The sequence below is a fragment of the Artibeus jamaicensis genome, unplaced genomic scaffold, assembly GCF_021234435.1.
Source record: "Artibeus jamaicensis isolate MK-2021 breed Jamaican fruit bat unplaced genomic scaffold, CSHL_Jam_final contig_354, whole genome shotgun sequence".
NCBI lineage: Eukaryota > Metazoa > Chordata > Mammalia > Chiroptera > Phyllostomidae > Artibeus > Artibeus jamaicensis.
The window spans coordinates 29692442-29719642 of NW_026521803.1; the positions used below are offsets into that span (position 1 = coordinate 29692442).

At 43.0% G+C, this 27201-nt stretch overlaps 1 protein-coding gene across 2 annotated transcripts in view; it reads right to left on the reverse strand.

Annotated features, from left to right (window-relative positions):
* The window catches only part of DYM (dymeclin), a 280176-nt gene that overhangs the window by 252526 nt on the left and 449 nt on the right, over window positions 1-27201 (reverse strand). Inside the window, exons 1-2 of one of the 2 annotated variants that reach the window (XM_037165105.2) lie at window positions 25116-25373; window positions 11836-12027 (exon numbers count right to left, since the gene is read on the reverse strand). In XM_037165105.2, the coding sequence (XP_037021000.1) occupies window positions 11836-11975 (140 nt within the window). In that variant the 5' untranslated portion in view covers window positions 11976-12027; window positions 25116-25373. Of the gene's footprint in view, window positions 1-11835; window positions 12028-25115; window positions 25374-27201 lie in introns of those variants that run through there. The other variant, XM_037165106.2, reaches the window with a different exon arrangement.

Here is a 27201-nt window from a genome sequence, read left to right on the forward strand (position 1 = left end):
ATGAATGGCTTTATAACTGGCTCTAACCACCTAGTATGCTGTGCATCTTTTTCTGTATCTACAAACATACAATTATTTTTAGTGACTGTATACTGTTCCAGTGTGGATTATTTGTTTATTTGCTCAATCTCCTTACGGGACATTAGACTGTGAGCAATTTTTTGCTATTATAAACATTGTAATGGACATCTATCCATACAAATCTTTCTACACATATTTCCAAACTTGTCCAATTATCTCCTTAATATAAATTCTAGAAGTGAAATTGTGAGGGCAATGGACATACACCTCTGTTCTGATGAGCAGTGCAGATTACGTTCCAGGAAGATTTAACCAATTACCATTTGCACCAAAAGTACATAACTGTGGTTTATAAGCCCACACACATTCCTAAATTTGCAAAATTCCAAACCCAGATCTTTGACACCAAATCCAGCAATCTTTATACTTAAGCATGTGTTGACAGTAAGTGAGCATAAGAACCCTAGTGACAAATACAGACTTTTTCCCTCTAAAATGGCTTATAGAGAGGAATCCATAAAAGATGTACATCTAACTGGCAAATTATTATCATGCCATTGTAAATTTGAAACAAATTCTATTCGGCACCATCTACATTCTCTCACTGTCCCAGGCAATCAGTTTTTGAGTTACATCACATGTACATCAAGAAATACTGTACAGAGAGAATTTATGATCTTTGGACTCAAACTCCGCCTTACAATGCTCCGACATGACAAACAACTCTGGCCTTCACTTCAAGTACGACAGTGAAGAGGACACCGCAATGCTCAGCAGTGATGGGGGAAAACATGGCAATGGATGATTATGTCGGCCACTTAGGCAGAAAACGTCTCCAAGTGTCGGCCACAATTCAGAAGGTGACAGGAGAGAAGGGAAACAACCCTAGCCCTGAGGATGAGATCTGCTGTCCCCCACAACCTCGGGAGACCCTGCCACTGGTTTGTGAGTGACAAGAATTAAAAGACCAGGGCTCAGAGCTTGAGCATGCACCGCCTCATTCATCAACAACACGCTCCAGTACTGGATGGCAAACGGCTTTCCAAAGCTGACAAATAAACGAGGAAGAAAATCTATTGGTAGGGAAACAAAGTTCAGTTCATATGAAGGCTGAGTTAAGAATTCAAGTGTCCACAACCCCAAAAATGTATAAAATGGGCCATGTAATAAACTGAATATCTATTCCTAATCAATGTTGCACATGAAAATATGTAAGAGCTATTTACACTATTTTATTAGCTGGTGTGACAGGTCAGTACAGTAGGCAAGTGCAATACCACTTGAGCTAAAGGGAGCGGCACACTTAGGCTGGTAAGTTCATTGGGGACCTGTGTCCTGTGCCACGGGGACAGTCCTGCAGAGCACCAGGGGAGAGTGTGGCCCTACAGCAGTTCCTACTACCCAGCATTTTTTTTCTTTTGGACGCTTTTTTTTTCCTACCAACCCATCTGTCTCATTCTTCATCTATCCACACTTTGGATTGTTCGGTAACATAAGAGGCAACAATGGACATTGCCAGGCCATGGTGTTGACCCTCAAGAATTAAAGAAAAAAAAAAGGTGGTTGAATAATACATAATCTTAGAAAAGAAGCTGACCAACTGGTTGCAGAACACTGCACCTAGAAGTCTTAAGATTATCATACTCTCAACTATAGAAGTACTTGGGTTCCCAACATATCCCATTTAAAAAAAATTATTTACACTACAGAAATCATTTATTTTCCAAGATTTTATTTATTCATTTATTTTTTAGAGAGAGAGGGAGGGAAGGAGAGAGGGACAGAAACATCAATGCGTGGTTGCCTCTTGTGCACCCCCTACTGGGGACTTGGCCCACAACCCCCGCAGTGCCCTGACTGGGAATCAAACCACCAACCCTTTGGTTTGCAGGCTGGCACTCAATCTACTGAGCTACACCAGCCAGGGCAGAAATAATTTATTTTTAAAAATTAAAAGTTCCAACTAAGTAAACACTTAACAGAACCTCATTAATTTGAAATCCACTAATTTAGAATTTAGGGTTTGGGGGCTACAACTGAGTTGAAACTGATTTTTATAATTTAAGAAAAATATTTTAACAAGAAAAGAGGAGATGTATTTAACTCTACAAAAAAATGCATTTAAAAACTTTAGCATAGTAATTGTTTATATGCTAATAAATTTGTTGATTAGATATAATTTGCAATTTGTACAGACCTATATACTATACAATGTTCTCTCACCTTGATTATTTCATTTGATTACTTTTAAAAATCCTGAAGTCAACTGAGGAAACAGGAATATCCTCATTTACAGGTACCAGAAAGGCAAAGAAGCTAAATAACCTGTCCAAGGCCACAATACAAAACTAAACGCATTTAACTTTAGTTTAATACTCTTCCAATATGAACAGTATCAATTTAGCTACTTTTTTATTAAAGCAAACCCACATTACATCAATCTAACACTACTAACTACTTGGAATTTCTATACAGACCTAAAGAAGTATTGTCATACATTTATGTTATGATTAAAATCATGTAAAATGTATGTGATAATAAAGAACTGGAGAAAACAAAAACTTTAAGTCTAATAGGGAAAGCAAAGGAATTTCTTGTAACTGCTATGAAATAATAAACTCTAGTTTGGTCAGGAAGCTAAATTTTTTAATTATACATTCCCTAATTCACAGATTTCAGTAATTTAGGCTGGTTTTGTTTTACTAGTAAGCACACCAATCTTACATGTGAATCTCATTAATAAAAGATGATAAACTCATAGTTCAAATCTATTCATGAAAAGCAGATGGGCAGAAAGCTGCTGGAGGGTAGAAATTATACACAGATTTCTGAATATAGATTTTCTGAACAAGTCAAGTAAATACAATTATGAGGTTTACAAAAAAATATTGAAAATGCTTAAGTCCCTCTTTTCACTGAAAATTTTGCCATAAAATCATTTCAAAAATTGACATTGTATTAATGTCACTTTCAGCCCACAACATATATACTGACAAATTGCGTGTTTGTCAGTTTAAAACACAACCTGAGCCGACCAACAAGTAACCATTCAGTGAAGTATGGAAGCGTTTCTGAGGACTTCCCCCCTGCTTACCTTAGCAAAGACAGAATTACAGAAATCATTCACAAAACTAACTAGCCCATTCAGTGGTTAAACTGTGGGAATGTTAATGTTTTAAAAGGGCCTATTCATAGGAAAAAGTCAAAGGATAAAAACTGCACATAAATTTATTATAGCAATTTTTAATGTACCAAACAGAACCAAAAAGGTATTTATATTCATGGGACTCACGGCAGCCCTATATGCTGTCACTTGAGTGCCAAAAATGAAAGGAACTGCAACTATTAAAGTGTCAAAATTTCAGCAACTACCATGCAATATAATATCGTACTTATTTTCTCAAGAAAGTAACAGAAAAAAATGACTTAAAAATGGAGATTCCATCCAACACAGTGAGAAAAAGAAAGAAGGTTGCATTTGGAATAAAACTTACTTGTCTTTTAATGTTTTAAATATGCTATTTATACCCTCCCTATCTGAACTTTTAGTTGAAGAGAGCGATCGACCCTGGGCAAACTGAAGCATCTTTTAAAATGCTTTTGCCTAGAAAGGTCTAAACAAAGAAGCAGGTTTTGACTCAAGATGTAAAAACGGAACTTATTTTGGTCCCTCACTTTGAGAAACTAAGATGCCAAAAGAGGTGTCAAATCATTTGTTCCCTCAGTAAAAGGCCTAGCATGTGCTTCTGGTCTCTGTTCACGTAACCCGAGGTTACAAGAATCAGAAAAGGGTTTGGGAGACAGTTGGGCAGTTAGCCCAGGCCCACTCAGTGGCACAGTGGGTGGTTTCCACTTGGAAAAGTTCTGTGAAAACCGTACGTGAAGTGTGCCAAGGAGAATAAAAATATAGAATGAAGGCACCCAAGATTCTAAGGAAAAAAATTAATTTTACAACCATTTAATTGATTCTGTCAGTTAAAAAGTTGTGACCTAATTCAATAAGACTCTTTTCCTGTTTCTCAATCAAGGAACCAGGTCGAGAAACTCAGAAAGGATCATGCAGGCAGCTCCCCTTAGAGAGAGAGAAGACACACACCACTCCAGGCAAGGCTAAAATAATGGACAGATTATCCATCAGCTTGCATGCATTAATTATAAATAATAGAATTATACATTTACACTGTAAATATAAATACCTATATTATGACCTTTTGCTGTGAAAGCATTTGAAAATATGAATATGTAACGTGGTGATTCTTTTCTCAGAGATTATCACAATTTGATGTTGCAGCTCTTTAACCATTGCTTGAAGCTCGTCCTTGGATCATCCTCCCCAGTGGAGATGGTACAGCAGGACAGCCAACAGATCCAGCTCTGGAGCGACACCAACCTGCTCTAAATCTAGTCCACACCAGCTGTTAGCTGTGGGACCCTGGACAACGTCCCCTGCTCTCAGTTTTCCCACTCATAGAAATAGTAACAGTACCTATCTCACAGACTCGGTATAAGAACTTAATGATGAAATGTACCTAAGGCAATGAGATGAACCCAGTGCCTGGCATGCAGTAAGCACTCAATAAATAACAGCTGGATTAAGGTAGACGGTTCACTGGCCCAGGCTCTTAGCTGAATGTACATACTGTTTACAATGTAAGAGCAATCCCTAAAAGAAAAATCAAACTGGTCGCTGGAACCTAACAATACTGAAGAGAAATGGAAGACATTTAAAAGAATTTTTTTTAGAAAGTACAACTAACTGAAGTTTAAAAAAACATAATGACATGGTATATAGATACAATGAATATAATTTAGCCTAAAAAGGAAGGAAATTCTGATATGTGCTGGAACATGGATAAACCTTGAAAATACTCTAAGTGCAATTAGCCAAACACAAAATGACTAATATATGATTCCACTTATAGTTACCAAGAATAGACAAATTTATAAGGGCAGAAGGCAGAATAGGGGCTGTTACGGGGCGGGGGGGGTTGGGGGAAGGGGAAATGGAGTTATTTAATGGGTACAGAGTTTCTGTTTGAAATGATGAAAAGTTCTAGAAATGTACAATGGTAATGCCTATACAACACAGGGAATGTAGTTAACGTCACTGAATCATACACTTAAAAACAGTAAACTTATGTTCATCTTACCACAATAGAACAGACTACGTAAGTCTTTCCATATCACAGGAGAGTTAGGAAACTACAGCAGACTAGGCTCAATTCCCAAGTTAAAATGTGCTCGTCTCTGGAAGACCATGTGACACAGGCCACACCGGCCTATGCAATGTGTTTCCCTGCTCGCTGTCCTGCCACGCGGGACTCTTGCCACTCCTCCAACATGGAGAACTCATTCCTGCTTCAGGTCCTTAACAGCTGCTGTTCCTTCCACCCGGACGCTCCTTCCCTAGCACCTGCATGGCTCATGCCCGTATCTCTGCCGAAAGGCCGCTTCGCCAGAGCACGCCCTCCCACGCTGTCACTACGCGATCTGGCTCTGCTTTGCTTTTCTTCCACTGCATTTGGCATTTCCGAACATAACTCCATGTATTTACTTCTCTGATTGTTCACTGCCCAACTCCTCCACTACAATACAAGCTTCTTGAGGGTAGGGACCTCCCGCTCACATTCACTGCAAGGCCTCTGGCCCTTAAAAATAGCACCTGGTAAGTTAGAGGGCATTCAATACTATTTTTTTATAAATAAACTGTAATAACTCATATTTACTAAAAAGAAATATATATAAATCATTGTTTTAAAGTCACATAGCAATAATACAGTACAATCTCGTATTTGTGAGGGGAAAGGCAGATAAAATAAACATATGCACTTCAAAAAGTACGGAAGAACAGCTCCGTGTGATGAGAACGCATGACTAGTTCCCCTATTGTTTCTGTATTTTCTAACTTTTCTCTAATGAAAGTGACTTTTTTTAAGTCTATTTTACCATAAACTCTACTAAAAACTCACTCCACTTATATAATTGGGCACACAGACTTGGCTACAGGAAGTTCATCCAAGTTTTATATATAAACAGGTAAAATAAGAAACAACCAAAATGTTCAACATTAGTTAAATCACCACGTACATCCATAAGACAGAACATTCTACAACCATTTAAACTTAGGTCATAGGAAAACACTGACAGGAGGGAGTATGAGTTAAAGAAACAATGTAGAGAATATGATGCACATATTTTTAAGTAAGAGAACTGAAAGAATATACATACATGTTAACAAAGATTACTTTTCATTGTCATCACTGTCATCTTTTTGCCTTCCTTGTGCTTTCCTGTACTTAAGGTACCAGAAAGGAACATGCATTACTTTGGTACTCAGAAAATCCGCTTGAGTTGCCAGAAGCTGCCTTCTTGCCTCACTGGAGCGCCACCTAGTGCTCAGTGTACATAACGCAACTTCACAACGCAGCAAAGTTGCTTAGAAGTAGCCTTTATAAAAGGGTCTTGTGCCAGCACAAAGACAAACATTATTAGACTCAGTGTCTGGCCTATTTTTAAAACAACTGAACTATTATTTCAAAAGAGTCATAGGATTCTTATTCATTAGGATAAAGCAGTCTTAAGAAAATTAAATTTCTGCTGCTCATTTTCATCCCTCAAATATTTTAGACTCTCATGACAGAAGCCTTGTTCTTTTTTAAATTAGTAGGTATTTATTCCTTGAAAGGAGAGGAAAGTCAGACACTGTACACGCCTTGTGATATTTTACCCTCCTGACAAATCTGTATGGTGGGTATTATGATTTCCATCTCACAGAAGCATCCACGGGCTCAATGGGATGAACAAGTTTCCCTAAGTTCGACAAGCTAGTAAGTGGCGAGGCTCAGATGCAAGACGAAGCTGGTCCACCTTCAAAATCTACGCTCCCCCAGCCACGCTTCCCTGCTTCCCTTCTCCAACATCACCAGACCTTTCAGCAAACGACTCTCGTTCTTGGTTAAGTATCCACGCTGCCACCATCCTGCTCAGTGCTGTCGAGGACTCCAAGCTCACTCAGTACTAATGCTCAAATCAAGTATCCATCTGAAACAGAACAACTTTCACAGTATGTTATTCTGTGTAAGTCTCTGCTAGCTGGAACCATCATCTCACAAAGGCGCAGGACTTCCCACTCCCTGGAGAGGCAGGGACTGAGGCCTGCATCAGGGCGGCTCCAGAACTGCGGCTCCTCGCACTTGGTCTTCCTGCCCACCGGTCTCTTCCTTCCTGCGCTTTCCAGCCTATCACTCACCCTACCTAAAGAGTAACGCCCTAAAACAACACTTTCCCCAAATCCATTCCACAAGAACCTACCTGTGAGGGATCAGAATTCTAACCCTCAGCTTTCTAATGGGTGTGCCAAAAATGGGCCAGGGGTGGACCAATTCTGATGTCCCCATTCGGCCCTCTGTGGGCAGACTCCCCACATGCTTCGGTGCCTCCTGAAACACCCTGAAATGCAGGGGTGGGCCAAAGAGAGCTTACAGTTGTGAAATGGACAGGTAGTTTCTCCTTGTATTATTATTTATTAATTATTGTACTGTAACTGTAAACCTACTTTTGCCCACTCCTCTATGTTGGGAAGTGCTTTCAGGGCCCCCTAAAATCCGTTCCCAACCTATTACACTTGTTTCTCACGCCCTTCCAAGGTCACTGGAAGAATTAATGGAAGTCATCTGGTCATACTTTATTCACAGCACAATAATCACTTCTACCTGTATGTCTAATATCATCCACTGCTGCATTATATATAATAAGAAAACACTAGAAGCAATCCAAAGGGTACAACAATATTGCTATATTAATTGTGGTATACTCAATGGTGACATGCTATGCCCCATCAAAAACAATGCAGAAGCTAATACAGATATATGTGGCTCTCTAAGATATAATCAATGAAAAAAAAAGCAAAGTTTAGAAGTGTGTATATGTTACCATCAGTCTAAGAAGAGGGGGACGTATGTGTCTGAATGTACACATTGCATTATAGGTGGGCCTATAGGGGTGATTAGGTCATGAATGTAGAATCCTTATGAATGGAATCAGTGCCTCTTATTAGAAAGACCCCAGAAAGCTTGCTCCCCCTTCTGCCACATGAGCACACAGAGAGACCGTGTGGGCTATGGGCCGGAAGAGGGCCATCACCCAGCCGTGATGATGCCCTGACCTCAGACTCCTGCCTCCAGAACCACGAGCAATGGATTCGTGGTGTTACGAGCTACCCAGTTGGTGGCATTTTGTTAAAGTAGCCCCAACAGACTAAAACAGCATGAAACGTCCCTTAAAAGGACACTAAGAAAAGTGGTAACATCTGTTCCCTCTGGAGCAGAGAACTAGGCACATGGAGAACAGAAGGCGATGTCCCACATTTATAGCCTTTGAATCCTTTGAATTTTGAACCACAAGAACGTATTATCTTTTCAGACAAACATAAACAAAATGATAATGTTTTAAACTCCGTGTATAGACACCACAGCTCCTGCATCTCTCCCCATCACCTGCCAACGCTGGGCTGGGCTCTGGCCCACAGAAGAGTTCCCTGCGAGTGACCCTGCCCTCCAGGCGGGCCCGTGTCCCCCGGTCTGCACCCACAGGCCCAGAACAGCGCCCAGAACCTCCCCCTTTTCCCTTGCTCCCCTTCTAAACCATCCACCGCCTCCAGGACTCTCTCGGTTCACACCCCGACGCCTCCAAGACTTGCCGGAACCCTGGAATCCTGACCACCCCACACAGTTTCATTACCTTCTAACTTTTTACTTGAGTACCTGGAACACGTCTATCTCATCTTAAAAGGGAGTTATTTTTAAGAACAAAACAAAAACTGTGTGGTCTAGAAGTACTAGTTTCTGCTGAAGGACAGAGTGATTACCACAACAGGAGGCAATCAGAATATCAAATAAAATGAAAACCTGATTATATCCTTTCGGATGAAAACCTTTCAATGGTTTCCAATGCTGTTAGGACAAAGTCCAAACTCCCCAATATTTTTCACCAGAACCCTCAAACCTTCCACACCTCCCCCCTCATCGCCCTTCAGATTCCCATGCACAGCACGCCCCGCCTCGCCACTGGGACTCCCTTACGGCATTCCCCTACCCGGACCAGCCCCCTCTTGTTCCCAAGCCACCTTTCCTCTGGTTCAGGAATCAGTTCACAAGTGAAATGTTGGTTTTCTCCTATCAAACTGGCAAAGATCAAAGAGTCTAACAATGCATTTTTTTTTAATTGATTATGCTGTTACAGTTGTTCTATTTCCCCTTCATTCCCCTCCACCCTACCCCCCATCCCCACTATCACCCCCCCTTTAGTTTATGACCATGTGTCTCAAGTCCTTTAGATTCTATATTTCCCATGCTATTCTTGCCCCCCCATCTATTTTCTATCTACTGTCTATGCTACTTATTTTCTGTACCTTCTCCCCCCTTCTCCTCCTCCCACTCCCCTGTTGCTAACCCTCCTTGAGATCTTCATTTCTATGTTTCCACTCCTGATCTAGCTGTCCTTTTAGTTTGCTTTCGTTTTAGGTGTGGTTGTTAATAACTGTGAGTTTGTTGTCCTTTCACTGTTCATGTTTCTTTAACTTCTTTTTCTTAGATAAGTCCCTTTAACATTTCATATAATAAGGGCTTGGTGATGATGAACTCCTTGAATTTGATCTTATCTGAGAAGCACCTTATCTGTCCTTCCATTTTAAATGAAAGTTTTGCTGGATAGAGCAATCTTGGTTGTAGGTCTTTAGATTTCATGACTTGGAATACCTCTTTCCAGCCCCTTCTTGCCTGTAAGGTCTCTTTTGAGAAATCCGCTGACAGTCTGATGGGGACTCCTTTGTAGGTGACTGTCCCCTTAGCTCTTGCTGCTTCTAGGATTCTCTCCTTCATTTTAATCTTGGCTAATGTAATTACGATGTGCCTTGGTGTGTTTCTTCTTGGGTCCAACTTCTTTGGTACTCTCTGAGCTTCCTGGATTTCCTGGAAGTCTATTTCCTTTTGCCAGATTGGGGAAATTCTCCTTTATTATTTGTTCAAATAAGTTTTCCACTGGTGGCTGTGCCTTTCCCCCTTCTGGTACCCCTATAATTCGGATGTTGGGGCGTTTAAAGATGTCCTGGAGGTTCCTAAGACTCTCCTCATTTCTTTGAATTCTTGCTTCTTGACTCTTTTCTGTTTGGCCATTATTTGCTTTCTTCTGGTCCACTCCATTGATTTGAGTCCCAGTTTCCTTTTCATTGCTATTGGTGTCCTGTGCAATTCCATTCATTTCAATGAGTTTCGCCTTCATATATTTGTCTAATTTGTCCGTATAATCAACCAGTTCTGTGAGGATCCTGATCACCAATTTTTTAAACTGTGCGTCTGTGAGTTTTGCTATTTCTTCATCGCTTAGATTTATTTCTGGGGCTCTGAGATCCTCCTGGGCCATTCTTGGTCTGTTCTGGCCCTTTAAGTGTGAGAAGCCGGCGGCTTGGATTCCCAGGTCGCTGGGTTGTGACGCTGTATGTGGGGGCGTGGCCAGAGCGGGGGAAATGGCGACCCCCTCTGCCGCTTCTCACAGCTGGGTGCGGAGGAGCAGTGCCTTAGGTGGTTCACCTGGGCCGGGCCACTCAGAGTCGCTGGGTTATGACGCTGTATGTGGAGGTGGGGTCAGAGCAGGGAAATGGCGGCGCCCTCCACTGCCGCTTGCCGTGGGGACCTGCCGGCCTGGTCCAACCGCCCACTTCCTCGCCTGTCCACCCTCGCACAAATGCGCGACCTCAGTCAACACGCAGCCCCCGGCCCGGCTGTCTCCCCCGAGGTCGCTCGCCTGGTTGCTCGCTGGGTCGCTCACTAGGTCTGACCCTGCGTCTGGATTCCGCGGGCCTGAGTGTGTCTGGCCGAGTCCTCCTGTGCAACCCTGCTCCGCCAGCCACTGGTTTCGCCCCTTACTGGTCAGGCTGAAGAATTTGTTGTTAACGGACTTCCGAAAAGTTCAATTTTCCATGTTCTGGCTGTGTTTTCTGTTGCTAATATTTAGTTTTCTCTAATCTTGGTTGTGGGAGAAGGCACGGCACATCCACCTATGCCTCCATCTTGGCGGAAGTCCCTAACAATGCATTAAATTGACAAAGGTGAGGGGAAAGGTACCTTCCCATACACTGCTGGTAGCAGTATAAACGGGTACGACTTCCACAGAGCACAGTTTGGCCACACCCACCAAAACGGCAAATGCATATGCAGCCTGACCCAGCAAATGGACTTTCTGAACCAGAGCTACACTCGTATCATGAGGACTAGTGCAGGCGCCATTATCTGTTGTAACAGAACACTGGGAACAACCTCCATACCCAAGAGAAAACTGATCAAATGTGTTCTATAAACAGTCTTCAGACACTGAAAAGAAACGGCAGCTGCATATATGCTTAAGTACACAAGACATGTTTTACTTAACTGTGGAAGAAAGAGCCAGAGACGGCAAGCAAAAAAGAAACAGCAAGGTTATGTGTAGTATCCTACCACTTGTGTTTAAACAGTTTTGTAAAATGTACATGAGATACAAACTTAAATAATCTTGTACTATCGTTAGAAGGATTCAAAAGAAACTGCTACCAGAAATCATCTCTGGGGAAGGGAGGTAGCTGAGCGGACAAAAAAGGAGAAAAACTTATTTCCTACTTTTCTACCTTTTGGATTTTCTACTGGTACATGCATGACAGACAGGTAGATAATGGATGGACGGTAAGTGGACGGATAGACATTAAAAAACATTTTTTTAACAAGGAGCATACACACAAATATGTGTGGGCCTCCATAAAACGTTCACGTCCAAGTGCTCTCTTACCTGCCAGTTGGTGCGGGGAATGAAAACGAGAGAAGCTGGTTCCAGAAGGGGTCGTTCTCAGAGAGCGGCTCCGTGCCCGACAACTTCTTCAAGTGCTCGTTCGTGGGGAGGTCGCCGATCCTGCTGCTGTTCGACCCCATCTTCTGACCCGGTCCACAGTTTGTCCTTAAACCTTCATCTCCATGGGACAACCTACAAAGAACGAACAGCATTTCAAACTTGTTCAAGATAATCCTCCTACGTGTCCCTACCTACCCTTGACCTAAATGTAAAAGACGGTAAACTTACTAAAGGAAATCACACCTTTATTTTCCTTTATTTTTATATATATTAGCCATCAGATACAAAGTTATAAGACGGAAAATGGGGCTAACATCTGCCTCGGCCGACATAAACACAAAAATCAGAACCTGTACATGGAGATCTTAGAATGGGCAAACCTCCCTCCCCTGGCCCACACGCCAGGGTGCCATCTGCTGAGCGGAGCGCAGGCAGTGCCCGAGGCAGCTGACGTGCCCAGGGAGAACAAGCCAGGAGACCAGCCACCAAGTACTGCTGTCAGAAAGTTCCACCTGCTCCCTGCCCGCACAGAAAGCAAAGTAGAAAACTGAGCCCAATGGCATCTCTTCTGCAATGAATCGTGCCAAGCCCCCCCCCCACACACACACACACACATGACCCACAGTTTTATCTGAACTCCCGAGACTCTTACCAATGAAAACTAGGATAAAACAGAACTGGAAAATCCCACTATCCAATCAGCTCATCTCCCAGAGCCCTGCTGCTCGTCCCGCTCACTGCGCCTCAGAAGCCTTTTGGCCCTCAGTGCCCCTTTCTCTCTATCCATCAGTCACTGAGTCTGCCTCCTGCGTCCACTAGCAGCTTCCACGGTACCCTCAAAACTCTCCCGGACCCAGCCTCTGACCAGAACGCCAGTTCTTCCTGGATCCCTAAAATACTTAAGGCTCTTAAAGCTCAAGGATAATATATTTTTAATTATATACGTAATATATAAGCGGTAATTTGGTGCATAACAATGCACCTTATATAAATCCGTACTAAAAATGAGGAGCACGCCATTGCTGACGCTTTTAGAAGTAAACCTATTTTAAAGCGATGTAGCCAAGAACCTGATCTTAACGTGTGCAAAACCAATTCCATCCTCCCTCCCCAAACCAGCTTGCCCTCTCAACTTCCACGACTCCCGTGAAGTTACCATTATGGTGAAAACCACATTGAAATGTGGTTTTTCTGTAGTATGTATGACATACCTCCTGAGGTAGATTATTCCTGAATAATAATTTAAAGTAAAAATATATATTTTTTTGTTAAATAAATGATGGTTCTCTCCCGACCCTCCCTCCCTCAGGAAGAATCTGTGTGCATTTCTGGCCTGCCCTTTGACCTCCATGTGAGTGATCCCAGGACGAGTGTTCTGTCCTGACCTCTCAGTCCAAACCCGAGCACAAATTTTTACTTAACAGCCATTTCGACTGCTGTCTTGCTATCACCGTAAATAGTGAAGTAGATTTTAACATGTGTCCCCCTCAAATAAGCAACCCCTCCCAAAGTCACTATTTCTATCAACGTTATCAACCTTCTTGGCTCAAACTGTCTCACATAACCAACCATTCGTTCGATAAATGCCTGTTACACACTCACTGTAAATGTTCAGTTATGCTGGACACTGAAAATGTAGAAGTGAATAAGACCAGGTCCCTGCCACTAACGAACTCAACGCCTCTTAACACATACGGTGGGCAGTACAACTGAGTGTGGACACGCAAAAAGCTATGGAAACACACGGGAGTGCCTGAGGCCGAGGGAACAGAATGCACAACGGCACTTTCACTCAGCCGGTTTCCTTACGTGATCTAAAGTCAGCAGCTACGCTAAGTACCTTACAATTACTGATTCATTTCTGCCCTGTCGACAACTCTAAGAGGAGGTCGCAACTTTCTCACTGTACAGATGCGGAAACTAAGACACAGACGGGTTAAGTAACTTCCCCACGGTCCCAGAAATTAAGTGACAAAGCCAGGATTGAAACCCAGGTGATCTAATTCCGGAATGCCTGGTCTTGACCACTCTATTAGAACGACTCTCGAACAAGCCCTTCGGTTGTTCTAGAACACGCACAGTGCTCCACACCATCCTTTAAATCCCTCTCTTCCTTTCCATTCCCACCACCTCCAAGCCAGACCAGGCTTCTATAATCTCAGACGTGATGCAGCAGTACCTGGGTGTCTTTGCTTCCAGTCTTTCCACTTGGATTCACTTTGTACACTCCAATACTACACTGACCCTTAAAAAAAAAACACAGGACGCCCTGCCTGGTGTGGCTCAGTGGATTGAGTGTTGGCCTGCGAACCAAAGGGTCGCTGGTTCAATTCCCAGTCAGGGCACATGCCTGGGTTGCAGGCCAAGTCCCCAGTAGGGCACATGTGAGAGGCAACCACACACTGATATTTCCCTCCCTCTCTTTCTCCCTCCTTTCCCCTATGTCTATAAATAAATTTTAAAATCTTTTTAAAAACAAATAAAGAGCGGGCTAGCCATCTACAGCCATCCACCACCAAACACACTCACTCACACGGCGAGTTCCCAATCGATACATGGAGTCTCGATCTCAGATAAGGAGGGATCACCAAAAACAAGACGAGTTTGGACCCTCCAACATGAAATAAAGAAACCAGAAAAAGGAATCAGGAAGCAAATGATTCTGAGAGAGGAAAAAATTTAAAAACTAAAATGAATGTCAGGGAGATAATAAAAACAGTAAATGTGAACAACCGTGTGGCGCCTGGCACGTCCTCGGGCAGCACCCAACGGCTCACGCTGACTCAGCGGGTCCCCACCACAACCGCTGCGGCAGCCCCAGCTCCACACCCACCGCCAAGGCGGGGCCAAGGGCCAGGCCAGCCTGCTGCCTGGGGGTCATTTCTCATACCCATAAACGGCTGAAACAAATAAAGAACATTTTGTGGACTTATCTAAGAAAAAGAAGTTAAAAAAACATGAACAGTGAAAGGACAGCAAACTCAGTTATTAAGAACCACACCTAAAACAAAAGCAAACTAAAAGGACAGCTAGATCAGGAGTGGAAACATAGAAATGAAGAGCTCAAGTAGGGTTAGCAACAGGGGAGTGGGAGTAGAAGACGGGGAGAGAAGGTACAGAAAACAAGTAGCATAGACAGTAGATAGAAAATAGATGGGGGGGCAAGAATAGTAGGGGAAATATAGAATATAAAGAACTTGAGACACATGGTCATAAACTAAAGGGGGGGTAATGGGGACGGAGAGGTAGGGTGGAGGGGAATGAAAGGGGAGAACAGAACAACTGGAATGGCATAATCAATAAAAAATAAATAAATTAAAAAAAAAAGAACATTTTGTGACATGTGGAAATTATATAAAATTAAAACCACAGTGTCCGTAGGCTTTATTAGAACATGGCCACTCTCCTGTGTTCACACACTGTCTGTAGCCACTGTGGCGACTCGGCAACAGAGAGGCTGAAACAGAGAACCCGCCCGGTGCTCTCACCGTGCACACTGCTTTTCAACGTACCACACACTTCAGTGACACACATGACAATGACAGCATTCCAGGTGCTGCAACTTTTTCTTCTTTAATCCTCGCTGGAGGATATATGTATTGATTTTAGAGAGGAAGGAGTTGGGAGGGGGCAGAGAAAAACATCGATGCAAGACACACAGATTGGTTGCTTCCCATACACACCCCGACCGGGGATCGAACCCGCAGACTTTTGGTGTATGGGGCAACACTCCAACTGACTGAGCCACCACCCACCCGGCCAGGGATACAACATTTATTTTTAAATTACCGGTGGAGATCTATCATGTCAAAAAAAGAAAAAGAAAAAAAGAAAGTAAATTTTGAAGACACACTTTTAAGTAACTGCAGAGTGCAGATTATTTTTAATCTAATTAGATGTCACAGCACTAGGTTTATTACGTAACAGCACTGTAGCTGTGCCAGAAGAACGCAGCACAGGGAAGACAGCACCAGCCCGGCACGCCCGACCTCACTGCACGAACTCCCCATTCAGGACAGTGATGCTAAGGAAACCAGAAAAACTTAAAACGAGGCATTTCACCACAGCAGCATCTTCCCAAAATAAAAAATGAAAGCAAGGCTGCAACCAAAGTAAGTTTCCAAATGGCTCATCTGTTAACTAGTGAGACAAAGTCATTTGCTCTCATTAGCTAAGTTAGATTGTTTGATAACAACAGCCAAAGAAATGTATCCAGAGAAAAGAAACATCTTTAAGGCCTGTCTGTCAGTGAAAACAGTTGCTCAAAGGAGAGTCTGTATGGAACAATTACAGCCCATGAACATTTCCCAAAACAACTGAGAAGATACTATTTCAGTACAATATGAAGTGGAATCTACTAAGATGCGCAACAACTGATGGAGGTAGGAGTATGTGGGGAGCAAATAAAATCATAGTTGGCCAAATTTGCAAACCTCATGAAAATATAAGGTGTTTAAAGCCTATTTATTGCTCATGGTAATATCAATCAGCAAGTGCTTTGCATAAAATATTTGAGTCTACTGTGTTATTGAACCAGTTACAACGGTTAGCTTCATTTGCTCTCACGAACTTACTCATCATCAAAATTTTTCTCCGAAACAGGCCTGGCTGGTGCGGCTCAGTGGATTGAGTCCCAGCCCACAAACCAAAGGGCCACCCATTCTATTCCCAGTCAGGACACATGCCTGGGTTGTGGGCCAGGTCCCCAGTAGGGGGATGAGGGGCAATCATACATTGATGTTTCTCTCCCTCTCTAAAAATAAATAAATAAAATCTTTAAGAAAATAATTTTTTTCTCAGAAGCAGATAAATATCCTGGTATGTCCTACCATACAACGATATAATGGCTTAGCGGTAGTATCGTTTCATTAAAATTTTTGAGCTCAGATTTGAGATAAAAATTTTTCTGAACAAGAAGAACCCTCCCCCGAAACCACATTACTGAACACTGAATGCCTTTGGAAATTACTTATTGCTGCAGGTTTCATATTTCTGAATGAATTCAACCTAAAATTAGAAAACCAACAGCACTTAACACAAAAAACCTACACTGATGTTTTCATTTTCATTTTGAGCAAAACTGATGGTGTGTAACGTCACGGTTTTTTTTTTTACACATTCTATGCTGTCAGATATTAAACCAAGATGCAAGATCTCCAGTTCCATACAAGTGTGCAGGAGATGTTTTCCAAATTCAAGCTACAGTTCCGGAAGCACTGTCAGATCTCCATGCCAGTACAAAAGCAATAAAATCATACATTTATGACCCTGGCTGGTATAGCTCAGTGGATTGAGTGTGGGCCTGTGAAGCAAAGGGTCACTGATTTGATTCCCAGTAGGGGCACATGCCTGGGTTGCAGGCCAGGTCCCCAGTGGGGGACACATTAACAGGCAACCACACATTGATGTTTCTGTCCCACTCTTTCTTCTTCCCTTCCCCTCTCTCTAAAAATAAATAAATATTTTAAAATCATATGTTTATGGACTAATGTCAGGATTTGACAGTACCTACCTGTGTAAGAAGATATTTTCAAAGATGAAATACATAAAATCTCATTACAAATCAGCATTGAACATTAACATTTGTAAAATCTATCTTGACGAATGAAAACAGGAACTTTAAGTGCTAAGTAAATAAAATGTTACCATTCCCCAAAGAAAGAAATTTTATTCATCAGCAAACCTTTTATTAACAGAAAAAATTTGCCCAACCATTAGTACTGTAATTTGAATTTCATCAATAAAACTCTTGTAGAAATTTGTTCTCTCCTGTTTTGTAGGTACCAACACAACCTTCATTTTGGCACTTGGTCCACAAAACCTTAAACGTTTACAATCTGGTCCATAACACAAAACGTCACCTGACTCTTAGCCTAGAAGAAGAAACTGAGGCAAAGAAAAGTTAAGTAACTTGCCCAAGATTATAAAGCTAGAGAGCGCCACGCCAGGTTCCAACCCAGTCAGGCTAGGTACAGGAACGATGCTCTTAGCCACAGCACCCTTGGTCCATGAACCGAAAAGACGTTATAAAAAAGGAAATAATCAAAGAACAAATGACCCTTGAAATTAAAAACAAGATAAAAATTCAATAGAAAGGATGTCAAGGAAACTCCCCTTAAATAAATAATAAACAAAGACAAATAGATGAAAAACAGGAGATGGAAAATTAAAAGACCCATTTAGAAGGTCTTAAGCCCTGGACGGTGTGGCTCAGTGGACTGAGTGCCGGCCTGTGAACCGGAGGGTAGCAGGTTCAATTCTTGGCCAGGGCACACGCCTAAGTTGCAGGCCAGGTCTCCAGTTGGGGGCGTGCAAGAGGCAACTCATCAATGCGTCTCTTGAACATTAATATTTCTCTTCCTCTCTCTCTCTTCCCCATCTCTAAAAATAAATAAGTAAACTATATTTTTTAAAAGAGAAAGTATTAAGAGTAACAGGAGTTCCAAAAAGGAAGCACAGACAGAGGGATGTTCCACTGTCGAGCCAGGAACTGTGAAGGGTCTGAGATTTACCTTCCTGCAGGCTGACAAAGGCATGGAGCCTCCGGGGAAGAGACACAAACAATTCACTGCCCACAGCCACAGCCGCAGACAGAGCAACACCTTGCATCAGCTTCCTGGGCCCCAACCCACACAGGCCTTTCAAAGTATTTGGTTAAAGTTAATAGCACATTCGTGGAAAAATAAGCAAATGGAGGGGAGGGGCAGGAAAACAAGGTAAAAAGCATGCAGCTCAGCGGTGAGCAGTATTTAGTATTTATGTCATATAACGATGTAACCACTGAACATGAAATTAACCAAGAATCCTTCTATGTTTGTACTGGAAAGTCTGGAAGAGGAGGAGGGGGCGGAGGAAGAACACTTCATTCACCACAGTGAGGAGTCAATGGTGTTCTCTAAAACTGACAAATCACAAAATAACCATTTAGACGATTACGAACACAGTTCAAAGCAGTTGCCTCTGAGGACCAATCTAAGAAGAATGGATACTGCTGTTTTTTATAATATGCCTTCCAGTATTATCTGAATATAGAAGTATTACTTTAAGTAGAAGAAATAACTTTCAAACAAATTGGGGAGAATGTGCTTTACTATTTCACAATCACTGACTCACGTTAACAATTCAATGTGCAAATACTAAAGAACAGTGCAGAGTTGCCAAACAAACTAGCCACACTGAAGATACATCATATTATGGTTATGTAGGAACAGGCATCTGTCAGTATTTCCCGGGTGCCCAAGATGTGGCCAGAGCAATGCTAAGTGCCAAGGTGAAAACTGTGCAGAATGGAATTTATTATTTACAGTCGAGGAAGAGAAACACACAGGTCAACATGAAATTACAATATGGCGACCATTCAAGACTCGATGAAAGCTTCCCATAAGTCATGCCATAAACTAAGACCTGAAGGGTAAGGACTGGCTTGGGTGGGTGCAGGGTTCAGAAAATGTTCAAGGCAAAGAGAATAGCATGTGAGAAGCCCTGGGATTAAGACAGAAACAGGCAGGGCCCATTCAAGGACTTGAAAGAAGTTCACTGAGGCTGGAGCAGGAGGGAACCAAAGTGGGAGCCAACAAGGCCAGAAAGCAAGCGGCTGCTCCGTGCTTTACAGGGAAACAAACTAAAGGGCATGTCCGTGCTTTACGGGGAAACGAACTAAAGGGCATGTCTTCTACTCCTTCCACGGTAACTATAAGATTGCAACCCCCCCCCCAGTCTCCCAGATCAGCGAGCTCTTCCCCTACACAGTGAGGATTTCCAAACACCCGTGTCCAGTCCAGAACTGCCTTATGGGTGACAGACACACCACTTCTATCTGACTGCCCGCCATCATTATCCACCGGCTGTCAGCACGCTCAGCACTGCACTTCACACCCACCCCACCCATCTCAACTTCTCTTTTTCACATCGCCTGTTCAGATACCCACATCCAGAAACCTGAGGGAAGAGAAGGAAAAACAACTAGTATTTAGAGCGTGTATGTTGCCAGACACATAAGAAACAGTTTCATTTCGTTGTAACTACCATACATAAAGTATTAGTGCCATTTTGCAGGTGAGAAAACGAAAGTTCAAGCAGGCTGAGTAACACACCAAAGCATATCAGTAACACAACTAGGATTCAAACCTAGAAATCTGGGACATGAGTGGGTTAGTCTGGAGTCCACAGAGAAACCAACTACGAAGTAAGGTATTAGAAATGCCAACTGCATACCTCAGTCTCCAGTCCTCCCTGCCCATAGTAACAACCCTATTTCTGGCTGAGCACATTCCTGTCCAGCTCAAAGATACATTACCTACCCTCTCCTGCAGCCAGCAAGGTCATGTGACCAAGTCCTCGCTAATACTGAATTACATCAACTTCCTTAGGAGCGAACAGCCACTTCTCTGTCCCTTCCTCCATCCTGTGGCCTGCACATTAGCCAGCAGCCACCCTGGACCCAGAAACCAAGGGCCACACCCCTGGTGATGACAGAGGACGAAACTGGAAGGGGGCTGAGTCCCCAATGACAGTGGAGCCACCATACCAGCCCTGAACTATTGCAGGTCTTCTTTCACATGAGAAACAAACAGGCTTACGCTATTGTTTTTCAAGTCTCTTGTTATTCAGAGGCAAACCTAAGTGTAACTGACACAGGGGGCTTTGAAAGTATGCTAAGAAAAAGGCCAAGGTTGCAAGAGACATTTTGGAGGGAACATTGTCAAGATTCAGTGAAAGTCTCAATGTAAAAAAAGAAATTTATCAGTCATATGCCACACAAAAGATTTTCTTAACATCTTCCCAATGTCCACATCGGTGGGCTACAGCCATTTTCGGTGTCTGCATTTTTTAATTGAAATAAGATTGACATGTAACAACGTATTATTGATAGTTTCGGGTGTGCAGCATAATGATTCATTATATGCAGACCCTGTAAAATGATCACCAGTAAGTCCAGTTAACATCCATCAACACTCAGGTACATTTTTCTCTTGTGATGGGAACTTTTAAGATCTAGTCTCTCAGCAACTTCCAAATATGCAGTACAGTGTCATTAACTGCAATTACCACACCGTACATCACATCCTGAGGACTAAATTATGAACAGAAGTTGGAGCCTTTTGACCACTTTCACCCATTTTGTCCATCCACCCCTCCACCTACCTGGTACCTGCATTTCTAAAGAATGTGATAAAAACTAAAGACATCAAAAAGTACTAGCTAAACCTCCAAAAAGGGATTAAAAAAACCTTTTAGTAAATACAACCTATTTGTAAAGTTGTTCTCCACACTACTAGTTTATTTTATTTAAAAATAAGTAACATGAGAATAACTTAAAAACTGGTTACAAGAAGTTCATAAGTAGAAGTTCAGAGCATAAGCTCAGCTGAGAACCTTACTAGAGAAAATAAATATCCGGTCCTGCCTTCAAGCTGAACGATTCCCATCACACACTTACTGATAAGCGGGGCTAAAACACACGGCCCCAAGACAGGCAGGACCTCCAGAGATAAGCCGGAAGGCTGCGCCCCCTCAAGAAGCACGATATCAAACTACAGGACTTCCAGAAATCCTTTCCACCTCCAAGACTCAGAGTCCCCTCCCAGGCCTGGGAAGGGCAGAGCGGTAACTGCCATCCTGCCCCTGTGCTTTCAGGCCCGCCGGGCTCAACCATGCCCAGCTGAGTCCCAGAAAGAAAATTCTAGAAGGGGCTTCAAACACAAGTCTCACAGGACCTCCTCTTCCTGAAAGTGTTCCCTCACTTGAAGCCCTGTCCTGTAGAGTTGAGGGCGCCTCCATCACACATCAGGACAAAATGCCCCGCCCTCCCCTCTGGGCAGGAACCATCACCACCCTGAGATCTAGGACTTTGAGTGGCAGCTAAGATTATACACACTCCGATTACAAGTATAAAAACATGAATATTAAAAAGAGACCAAAAATACAGAAAAACTTCACACGCTGTTACATTGCATTTATACTTAATCGCTTTTCAAGGCCTCATTTTACCAAAGCCTATACTCTGCGTCCCAGGTTTTCCTATATGTCTGTTTATTGTCACTAAAAAGGAAATTGAACAGTCCTCTTCAGCACTAACCACTCCCAGTACCTACAAAGTGAAAGACCACACATTGCACTTATAGCAGCAAAAGAAATCACCTATTTTCTTAAGACTCGGCAAATTATCCCAAAACCCACTGTTAGGCAGAATGATAGCCCCCAAAGACAGCCACATCCTCATCCATGGAACCTGTGATTCTGTTATCTTAAATGGTAGAAGGGACTTTGCAGTTATAATTAAGGACCTTGCAATGGGGGAAATTATCCTGAATTATCCAGGTGGGCCTGACCTAATCCCTGAGGTCCTTAGAGTGGAAACCTTTCCCAGCTGTGGTCAGAAACTGACTTGAGAAGAATGGTCAGGAGACCAAGGTTGCCAACTTTGAAGATGGAGAAGAGGGCACAAGCCAAGGAATGTGGCAGCTTCTAGAAACTGGAAGAGGCAAGGAAACAGATGCTCTTTGGAAACCTCCAGAAAGGAACAGGGCCGGGCCGACTCACTGACTCTAGCCCAGTGAGACCCATCGCAGACTTCTGAAACACAGGGCTTTAAAGGAGTCTGTTGTTTCGAACCACCGAACTTGTGGTCATTGTTACAGTAGTCATAGAAAACTAACACACACGTACTAAACAACTTGTAACCATATATATAATTATCTAGAGAAAAACATAATCAAATTGCCTAAATAGTTAGAGCAGTATGAGACATAACAGTTATTTGTACATGCCGCAGTATATTTCACTTCTACTTTCTCTGCCCTCACAAAACTCCATCCATTAAAAGCCAAAATGACAATTCTTCACAACTGTAGAAGATGAACCATATCAACCAAGAAAACAAGACAGTGTGATCCACTGGGAAAATCAGGAAAACAATCATACTTTTCAGGGGAGCAAACAACTAGGTCTTCGCACTGCTTATTCCCCTTGTATCAACTGGATACCACATTTTTAAAATAAGTCCTATTCCCAGCCAGATAGCTCAGCTGGTTGGAGGTTTGATCCCAGGTCTGGCATATACAAGAATCAACTCCCACCTGGCTGGTGAGGCTCAATGGGTTGAGTGCTGGCCTGTGAACCAAATGTCACTGGTTGGATTCCCAGTCAGGGCACATGCCTGGGTTGTGGGCCAGGTCCCCAGTTAGGGGCACGCAAAAGGCAACCACACACTGATGTTTCTCTCCCTCTCTTGTTCCCACCCTTCCCTTCTCTCGAAAAATTAATAAAATCTTTTTAAAAAAGAATCAACCAGTGAATGCATATGTACAATAACAAATCAATGTTCCTCTTTCTTCATTCCAAGCAATTTTAAAATTTAAAAATAAGCCCTAGATATTGAAGATAATAAGAGCTTACTAATTTTAGGTGTGATAATGTTTCCATGTGTCTATTATTCAATAGTTATTCAGTCTTCTACAGATATACAGTATACTCAAATATTTACAAATGAAATGGTATGCCTATCACCTGTTTAAATACACTTGGGAGTAGGGATATGAATGGATAGAGGTAGAGAAAAAAACTAAATTAGCCTGAGTACTAATTGTTGAAGCTGAGGAACGGTACATGGGGTATATATTATTCCACTGTTTGCACTTTTCTGTATTTAAATGGGACAAGAACAAAGTCTTTAACCTATCATAATAATAGACTTCTTCATATGTTTAATAGTTAAATGTCCTTCCTGTAACACTGCCCCACCTCAATTCTCTGCTGCTTAATCCACCTGCAGCTGAGAGTTTCCTCAATCATTTTTAATCCCCACCTCATTCTTCCCTATTTACTTACTAACCTTGAGTTTCAGCAAGTCACCTAACCCCTAAAAAACGGGTTCTTCATCTGCAGAATGGAAATATTTATACTTGCCCAGTCTATCTCTGAGTTGACAAAAGGATTTCATAAAATAAATAACTACAAAGCAGAATAATCCCTCGAGAAAGCTATATAGTCACAAACTTCATACTGGGCAGCAACCATTTCACCTATTCCTATAGAATCTTTTCCCTTCCACCTCCAGTTCCTCTCCTGAGCCCCAATGTGCAGTAACCTCTGTAAGGTTACACTGATCTGCAAGGCTACAGGCCTCCACCCCTTGTGTCTTCATAGCTTTTCGGCACAGGACCTTGTTCCACACACCTCTGCTTCCAACCTCCCTTCTCCCCTTTCAAGGCTCCCACTCCAACTGCCCCGCCCCCCTCAGCCTGTCTACCCTTTCCAGCACCTGCAGCCTGTCAGCTTCATCACCCCACTACCCTCACTCCCCACTGCTGCCCCCAGGCCACACACACTAGAGCTAACTTCTCACTCTCCTGTGGTTAAAACGAAACTGCTGGGTGTCAGAGAGCGGGGAAAGGGAGCGAGAGAGGAGTGACTGCCCATTGGCTATGGGGTTTTTTGGGGGGTGATAAAAATGTTGTGGAGTTAGTTGCACAACCCTGTCAATACGCTAAAATGCCACTGAGTTATACTTCAGTTATCCTTTCAAAAGTGAAATTTATGAAGCCCTAGCTGGTGTAGCTCAGTGGATTGAACGAGGGCCTCCAAACCAAAGGATTGAGGTTCAATTCCCAGTCAGGGCACATGCCTGGGTTGCAGGCCAGTTCCCAGTAGGGGACGCACAGAGGCAACCATACATTGATATTTTTCTCCCTCTCTCCTTCCCTTCTCCTCTAAAGATAAATAAAATCTTTTTTCAAGTTTTTTTTAAAAAGTGAAATTTATGGAACGTGAATTACATCTCAATAAAAACGTACTTGCCCAAAAAAGAAAACACAAACACTACTGCCCGCCCTGCCCATCACACGCCCATTTGTCAGACCAACAGCGCCCTACCTCCCTAATGATCAACTTGCTCTCAGGCATCTACCCCCCCACCCCACCCCCAGCCCAGCTCCGGACTCCGACAGAGGCCCCCCTGGCTCTCTCCGGTAGCACGCCCCCTCGCCCCTGGGCTCCGAGTGCCACTGTGTCCTGAGGGGAGGGACGGGAGTGGGGCAGCTCAGGCGGCTCAGGCACAGCCTCTCCAGGCTGGCCCCGTCCCCGATTGGCAGGAAGGAACCCTTCCCCGCCTCCGTGGCAGCGCTGCCCCTCAGCTCCCGGCGCCGACGGGGGAGGGGAAGTGAGGGCGTCCCCGAATCCGCTGACGAGGAGCTGGGGGCCCGGCGGATCTCCCAGCCCACCTGTCCCTGCCGGCGGGGAGACCGCTTCCAGCTCACGGACAAGCAGGTAGCAGAGGAGGAACAGGAGAAGCCACGATCGCCCCCAGCTCAGGCCTCCACGTTTCATGCGTCTGCGGCTCCGGCTCCAACTACGCGCCAACCCTGCTCCCGCCCCGGCCGCGTTGGTGCGGAGGCCGAGAGGCTGGGAAAGAAGAGGGAAGCGGCCCAGAACGCAGCTGGGAACCGAACGGCCGGGCGCGAGCCTGCCAGCGGTCACGTGGCACGTGGCAGGCGGACTTCTGGGAAATGTAGTCCTTCAGGCATTTCTCCACCCTCCTATCGCCTCCCGGGCAACCTCGAGGCCACGTGGCAAAATCCAGAACCTGATGAGCCCTCTCCTCCTCGCTACTGGAGTTCTTACTTACAATATACCACTTACTCCCTGGTTTAACTCCCTGCTGTTCGTGCCAACGGAGTGATCATCCCAAAGTCAAGCAATTCCTTACAGCACTCTAAATGAATTGGGAAACAGGAAAGTAAATTAACATTTTATCTATTTTTAAATTTTTTTATCTTCTTTTCAGACTGTTATAGTGAGGGCTAACTTCCAGGAAATAATTTTTTAATATTTTATTTCTTTATCTTTAGAGGGTACAGGAGAGAAATATCAATGTAGGGTTGCCTCTCCTGCTTCTCCCATTGGGAACTGGCCTGCAACCCAGTCATGTGCCCTGACTGGGAATCGAACCCAGATCCTTTGGTTTGCAGGCTGGAATTCAATCCACTGAGCTACATAAGCCAGGGCCAGGAAATAATTTTTGATGGAGACAGTTAACGATCTAAGACTGCAATATCGTCAAAAAGGACATGTCCTGCCCTGGCCAGCATTACTTGGTTGAGAGCATCAGCCAGTGAGCTTATAAATTCGCTGGTTTGATTCCTGGTCATGACGTGCCTGAGCTGCGGGTCAGGTTGGGGCATATAAGAGAGGCAACCGGTCGATCTTTCTCTCCCTTCGTCTCTCTTTAACAAATAAATGTGTTTAAAAGGACAAGTTCCCCAAGAAAGAGAATCCATACCCTGCAGCACCCGAAGTATGGAATTAAGCTAAATGAGCTGAAGTTATCAGGTTGATGTCCTTGAGCTTTATAACACTCCCCCCAGCCAGTTTCCTCACCTGAAGTATGTAGAAGATGGTGATGATGCTTCCACACAAGACTACTGACAATAACAGTAGTAATTAACTCAGATTATTTACTGTTTTCTATGTGCTATGCACTACGCACCTGTTTATTTCTCCAAATAATGCTATGAGTAGATATCATTGTTATTTCCCTTACACGGTCAATATGTTCCAGTGTACTCTGAAAAGCACAACACAGATCTTATGTACATTTTCAGCATATGTGCCAATTAAGTTGCCTGAGTTTGCAGAAGGGTTACAGGAAAATACATTAGAACACAAGATAACTAGGAGCCTAGCTAAAAAGAGGTGCGCCCTGCTATGTAGCCATTGTGAAGAACGCTGTGGATACATGCTCATGATATATTGAGCAGAAACAGTTATCTATAGTATTATCCAATTTTCATAAATGAGGTATATTTACAATACCTACATACATATGCCAACAGGGAAAAGGCTAAAAGAATATTAACAGTTGTTAACTTTGAGGAATGAGATCATGCATAATTAAAATTAATTTTTACCTATGTGGTCTCTAATTTTTCTGCAGTGAATATGAATTACATGTAGAATAGTTTAAAATTATAGCAAAAAGAGAGTCAGGCACCAAAACCAAACTCAAAGTACTTTATACTTTTGCCAGTGCCAAAATTACACAGTCTACCCCAAAACGACCCAGCAACAATTGTAAATATCTCTTCAGAACTGGCTTTATACACCAAGAAGCCCCTTATTCTACTTTTGGACAATCCAGTTAGTGAACTTTAACATCCCCCTCCCTTTTGTGTTTTTGGGATGTCTTCAAATAAAAAAATAGATACATTTTTTAAAAATTTTCACCAGTGTTCCTAGGCAAAGGTCATAAATCAAAGAATAAGGTTAGGAATGATTTTCACAACATATAAAGCATGCATCGGAGTAACA